This window comes from Euwallacea fornicatus, unplaced genomic scaffold (assembly GCF_040115645.1).
Source record: "Euwallacea fornicatus isolate EFF26 unplaced genomic scaffold, ASM4011564v1 scaffold_52, whole genome shotgun sequence".
Classification (NCBI taxonomy): Eukaryota; Metazoa; Arthropoda; class Insecta; order Coleoptera; family Curculionidae; genus Euwallacea; species Euwallacea fornicatus.
In genome coordinates this window covers 784,712-791,574 of record NW_027096020.1, presented here as the reverse complement: position 1 = coordinate 791,574, position 6,863 = coordinate 784,712, and the positions used below count along the sequence as shown (strand labels likewise).

Genomic DNA, 6,863 nt, shown 5'->3' with positions numbered 1-6,863 from the left:
TGTTAATTAATTGAAACCAGAACCCAGTGTCCCTGATCCTGTAAGATCAGGGTGGTCCTTCAATAGTCCAGTCAACGTTCAACGTGAGTTTCACATCAAGGACCAACATATTTTTTGGTCCTTCGAGCCGGATACGACTGGATTGAATCAGTGCCTATAAAACACAGCTCACAAGTGGAACGAGAAACTACGCCAAAAACCAGGAAGAAGACCTCGGTGAGTCAGTTCCTTTATCACTCTTTTTCTCTTGAATTTACCTTACCTCGTAATTGCTCCATTTACCGATTCCCTCTTTAGAACAGTCATTTATTGTTTGAGATTGTCACAAAGTTGTATTGAATTGTTCGTAACTAAAGAAGGTGAAATTGGTGAGTCTCGATTGATAGCGTCAAGAACGTAACACATAACTTTGAATTTGAATCGTTTCGTTGATTTAACATTAGTCAAAAATGTCGGTAAAAGCAAAGAGAGGAAAAACTTTACAAAGTTCCGAAAAGTATCTTGGCTCGACAGAGTTACCCACAGAAAGCGGTGAATTTCGAGAACTTTCTTATGCTCGCACAGTACTAATCAAACGGTTGTCTCGCTTTGAACAGTACCTAACTGACAGTATAGATGTTAATGATACAATCTCTTGTGAAATACGCCTCAAGAGCATAGAGAAAGATCTTGAGGAATTCGATAGAATTCAAACTCGTTTAGAGTTTATGAATTCAATCGAAGAAGAAAATCGGCTTGAAACGGAATCAGCTTATTATGATGCAATTTCACAAGCAAAAAAGTTCATAAGATCGGTTAACACGGATTTCAGTGGAAATAGCATGCAATCAGGAAATTTAAAACCATTCGGAAAATTAGGAAAATTACCAGATTTAGGGTTACCCTCATTTTTTGGCAGCTGCGAAACGTGGTTTAGTTTTAAAAGTATTTTTGACTCGGTAGTACATAAGAGAACTGATTTAAGCGATACAGAAAAATTACTGTATCTAAAATTGTGTTGTAAGGGCGACGCGCTGAAACTAATAGATTCAATTGATATAATGCCTGAAAATTATTCAATAGCTTTAAATTTATTACAAAAACGTTACGAAAATAAAAAAGTTGTAGTTAAATTTCACGTGAAAAATATACTATTTAATTTACCGAACGCAAATAAAGAATCAGCGACAGCTATAAGGAAACTTGTAGATACAGTTCACCAACATATAGCTGCGTTGGAAAAATTAAAATTACCTGTCGACAAGTGGGATCCATTATTGAATACTTTAATTTTAAGCAAATTAGACGATAATACTAATCGTGAGTGGGAACGAACACAGTATCAAAATGAATGTCCTACGACTGAACAATTACTTGATTTCTTAACTGAAAAATGTTTTACGTTGGAATCATCAAGTAGTTTTTCAAGGCTTCAGTCACATAAATATGATAAAGGTACAACCGAAATCAGAAATCAGGAAAAAAGAATCGGATTCTCTCAGTTTAAAAATCAGTCATATGCTTTAACTGAAAGGATTAGCAAAGATTGTTATTTGTGCAGCGGAAATCATTTAATTTACCAGTGCCCTCGGTTTACCCAACTGTCAGTATCTGAAAGGTATGAAGAAGTTCGAAAACATAAGTTGTGTAGTAATTGCTTACGAGTAGGTCATCGCAAACAGGAATGTAAGTCGAGCGGTTGCAAAAAATGCAATCAAACACACAATACAGCGCTACATTATGAGAAACGTCAAGGGGATGAGCGTGCTCAAAGCCTTAAGAACGACAGCAAAAGAGTGTCCTCAGTACCCGCAGAAAGAAAAGATTTGCCAAAAGGTACATCCTCCATGACTGCTACTCAAAGTGTACGTAAGGAAAAGTGTTTTGGATCAACGGAGCGTCCAAGACTGACGAGCGATCAAAACGACGATGACGTCAACGAAAGTGTTGATTACTCATTATCTTTAGCCTCTGCTAGTTTGGGAAATAATCAAGTATTGCTATCAACCGCTATAATTTTGATTGTTGATGAAAGGGGAAATTGGCATAAGTGTAATGCGCTACTGGATTCTGGAAGCCAATCAAATTTAATAAGCGAAAGTCTGTGTAAAAAATTAAATTTAGGTTGCAAAAAAATCCAAATTCCCTTATCAGGCATCAGTCAAGTCGTTACGAAAATTAACAAACAAACTTCCACTAAAATCAAATCGAGATTTAATAACTTTTCGGCCAATTTAACATTTTTAGTTTTACCAACCCTTACTGAAAATTTACCTTTGTTTAAATTCTCTAAATCGTTGTTAAAGGTTCCAACCCATATTAATTTAGCCGATGAGAAATTTAATGAACCAAAACAAATCGACGTTTTACTAGGGGTAGACATATTTTACGACTTATTGGGCTCAGGGAAAATAAGATTAGGTAATAAGTTGCCGATATTACAAGAAACGTCCTTAGGATGGGTGATATCGGGAAATTTGGAAATTTTTAAAACACGTACTCAAAAAACGGTATGCAATTTATCAACGCGAATATCGAATAAAATGCTACATGACTCTCTAACCAAATTCTGGCACGTTGAGGAATTTGAGGAATCAAAAATTTTATCGAAAGAGGAAACCTACTGTGAAGAATACTTTACGCAAACCACGACCCGCGATAAAGATAACAACTTTATAGTTAGGTACCCCTTTAAATATGATGTAAACTTAGGTCTCGGAGATTCAAAAACCATAGCGTTAAAACGACTAATGTATTTGGAGAAAAAGCTAGCGAAGAACGAGGAATTAAAAAAGCAATATGTAGACTTTATGGCCGAGTACGAAGCCTTAGGTCACATGACGCGACAGGGATCAATCGAAGACGACGACTCTTTGTCAAGCAAGAGCTATTTTCTGCCCCACAGTGCGGTGGTGAAAAACTCAATCACCACAAAATGCCGTGTAGTTTTCGACGCAAGTTGCAAAACTACCACGGGAATTTCGCTAAATGATACCTTAATGGTTGGCCCGGTAGTACAAGACGAGCTGTATGCCATATTGTTACGGTTACGTCTTCGAAAAACAGTTTTAAGTGCAGACATCAAGATGATGTATAGATGCATAAAAATTGAGGAAAACGAACGAGAATTTCAGAAAATTTTGTGGCGGTCGAATGGTAAAGATCCTGTCGAAGTTTATAAACTGAACACAGTGACGTACGGCACATCGAGTGCACCCTTTCAAGCCACACGCTGTTTGGTAGAACTAGCAGAACAAAACATGAACATATATCCTCGAACATCGGAAATAATAAAACGTTCCTTCTATATGGACGACTTATTAGTTAGCGTGGATTCGGAAGCAGAGGCATGGGACATTTACCAAGAACTTAACGAAATAATGAACCAAGCCAATTTCAAACTAAGAAAATGGTCTTCAAATAGTGGAACTGTATTAAAGAAAATTCTAAAATCAAATGATAATGAAAACCTTGATAGCTTCATTCTTTCGCACAATGAGAAGGAATTGAAAACTTTGGGAATATCTTGGGATCCCGAACAAGATATTCTAAAGTATACGGTCAAGGTTAAGCTCGATGCAACCTGCGTGACAAAGAGAACCATTTTGTCAACCATCTCTCAGATCTTCGACCCTCTTGGTCTGATCGGGCCAGCAATGATTAGGGCCAAATTAATTATTCAATCACTATGGAAATTGCAACTCGATTGGGATCAAGAGGTCCCCAAGGAACTTAGACAACTGTGGCAGGACTTTGCAGCTCAACTAGAATGTTTAAACGAATGCAAGGTAGACAGGCACGTAATATTAGGCAACGCGATTCGGATTACATTATTCGGCTTCAGCGACAGCTCAGAAAAGGCCTACGGAGCATGTATCTATGTAGGATCAATAGACGACCTTGGCAATCACAATCTTCGACTTTTAACTGGGAAATCACGAGTAGCTCCAGTTAAAAAGCTGACGTTACCTCGACTCGAACTATTAGCCGCTCACCTGTTAGCTAAGCTAATGGATACTATGAAACGAATATTGGATATACCCATATCACACGTAAAATATTTTACAGACTCCAAAATTGTCCTGGCATGGATAAAAATCGAACCGTCTAACCTTAAAACATTTGTCGCTAATCGGGTGGCAAAAATCACGGAATTATCAAAAGAGGAGAATTGGGCCCATGTACCAAGCAAAGATAATCCTGCGGATGTAATCTCAAGGGGGCTAAGCCCAAAAGAGCTATTACAATGTGAACTCTGGTTCCACGGTCCTAATTTTTTACGCGAATCTCAGTCACAAATGGTAATAGAATCGGAAAACGAGGAAATTTCTTTAGATCGGTTACCGGAACTCAAAACGAACAGTTCTGTGGAAAACAAAATCATGACCCACGCTAGTATTGACAAACCCACCTTTGACATTTTTAGTAGATTCTCGACATTATTTAAACTTCGTCGCATAGTCGCATACATATGGCGATTTAAAGAACAAAGTCTAACGAAAACAAAAAACACGTCTTCCTGTTTGACCGTTGAAGAACTCAATGAAGCTCAAAGAATATTAATAAAATTGGCGCAACGCGATACGTTTCATAAAGAAATTAAAGAACTACACAAAAATAACAAAGTAGCTAGTGACAGCAAAATTTTAAGTCTAAACCCTTTCCTAGATTCCGTAGGAATCATTAGAGTGGGAGGACGATTAACAAATTCTGATTGTAGGTTTGATCAACGGCATCCAGTGATATTAGCATATAAGCATAAATTTACAGATCTAGTAATAATGGACGAACATATGAAACATTTGCACGCGGGGGTCCAGAACCTCCTATCAATAATACGTCTACAATATTGGATAGTTAATGGAAAAAATGCAATTAAGACTATTCTAAGTAGGTGTATAAGATGCTTTAAGGTAAAACCAAAACCATTAAAGTTCCTAATGGGTTCCCTCCCGGCTGCAAGGGTGACACCGTCACGACCTTTTTCGAATTGCGGAATAGATTATGCAGGACCCATATTAGTAAAGGAGGGTACGTTACGTAGATCTAAACGTGTAAAAACATACATTTGTATTTTTGTTTGTTTCGCTACGCGAGCAATACACATAGAGCTGGTTAGGGACCTCTCTACCGTTAGTTTTTTAAACGCGCTAGATCGGTTCTGTTCAAGGCGAGGAAAGCCCACTGATATCTACTCGGATAATGGCTCCAATTTCGTGGGGGCAAATAATCATTTTCTCGAACTTCAAGCATTACTAAACAATAAATTGCATGTCAATGCTGTATCGACACATTTAGCAAATGATCAAATCCGGTGGCATTTTTTACCAGCCCGTAGCGCTCATATGGGTGGATTATGGGAAGCGGCAGTTAAATCAACCAAATTTCACCTTCGCCGTGTTTTAGGAGATTCGGCTTTAGCCTATGAAGAGATGTATACCTTATTGGTAAAAATTGAAGCATGTCTAAACTCACGTCCACTAACGCCAACCTCTAACGATATAAATGACTATCTACCCCTTACTCCCGCGCATTTCCTTATTGGTGACTCACTGGTAAGCCCCCCTCAACACGATGTTAGAGATAGTCCCATATCTCAGTTGTCTCAATATGAACGTGTCCAACAATTGCAACAGCAATTCTGGAGTAACTGGGTTAAGGACTACCTAGCAAGTCTCCAAAATAGAAGTAAATGGAAAAAGTCGGCTGATAAATCTATAGAAATTGGATCCTTAGTACTGTTAGTTGAAGACAACCTGCCACCACTTCGATGGTCATTAGCCCGAGTTGTACAACTTCACAAAGGGAAGGACAATGTGATACGTGTAGTGACAGTGCGGTTGCCAAACGGAACAATATCAAAGAGAACAGTGTCCAAAATCTGCCCGTTACCTACGGGTGAGAATTAAAATTTAAGGAACTTAAAAAGTAGGGACTTTTTAACGGGGCCGGCATGTTAAGACGTAGGTTCATTTAAATAAGAAATAGATTAAGTTATAATTTAAGACCTTAAGTTACGCCTCTGTCCCGCAACTTATTTCCCAGTATTCTTCAGTAAACCAAACTACCTCAAGAGGGAAAAGGGCCGCTTAGTGCGGGGAGAGATATGTTCGTTCCCTTTTACGACGCAAGAAATTGGGATATCTACGATGAGCTAAGAAAGCTTATCGTGTATCCTAATAGAAGTGCGTCGTATAAGTACCCGACTAACGGTCACATTCCTTAAAAATAGGTACCAGATGTGTGAAAGTTGGCCCGGGAAGGCAGCACGCCTCTGCCTGGAGGTTCTGGCATTCTGGTACTTAAGATCTGGGAAGGGAGATTGCGGGGCTTTTTCTTTTGGATTTTTTGACAAGAACTCGAACAAACCGTTAGTAAATTTTTCGGGAAATAGAATAAAAAATATAGATACTTTGAATCAATACTCAGGGACTTAACTGAACCACAAAATTTATATAGTGGCTCGTTGTCAGTTAGTCCTTACTCGTCTGGCCAAATTAATTAGCAGCAGTTCAATAAATCGTTATTATTGTTTCGGGGTGTTAATTAATTGAAACCAGAACCCAGTGTCCCTGATCCTGTAAGATCAGGGTGGTCCTTCAATAGTCCAGTCAACGTTCAACGTGAGTTTCACATCAAGGACCAACACACATAAAGTACTATTTTTCTTGGAAATTCAACAAGATACACTCGTTATGTGTTGTGACATCTTGAAAATCTCGTCGAGCTGATTAATTTGACAGTTTATTTAAGGAATTTGCTACTCATTTGCCGAAGTTATCGAGCTTCAAAGTTTGAAAAGTCACACAAGTTGTGTGTTTGAGCACATAAAGTACTATTTTTTTGGAAATTCAACATGATGCAATCATGATGAGTTGTGACAA

At 38.2% G+C, this 6,863-nt stretch overlaps 1 protein-coding gene across 1 annotated transcript; it reads left to right on the top strand.

The window, feature by feature from the left end:
• Window positions 1–449: 449 nt before the first annotated feature.
• On the top strand, window positions 450–6,533 carry LOC136349749 (uncharacterized). The gene is made up of 4 exons (XM_066301475.1): window positions 450–5,877; window positions 6,054–6,164; window positions 6,212–6,277; window positions 6,439–6,533. The coding sequence occupies exons 1-4, from the start codon at window positions 450–452 to the stop codon at window positions 6,531–6,533; spliced, it is 5,700 nt and encodes a 1,899-aa protein (XP_066157572.1).
• The last annotated feature ends 330 nt before the right edge of the window (window positions 6,534–6,863 follow it).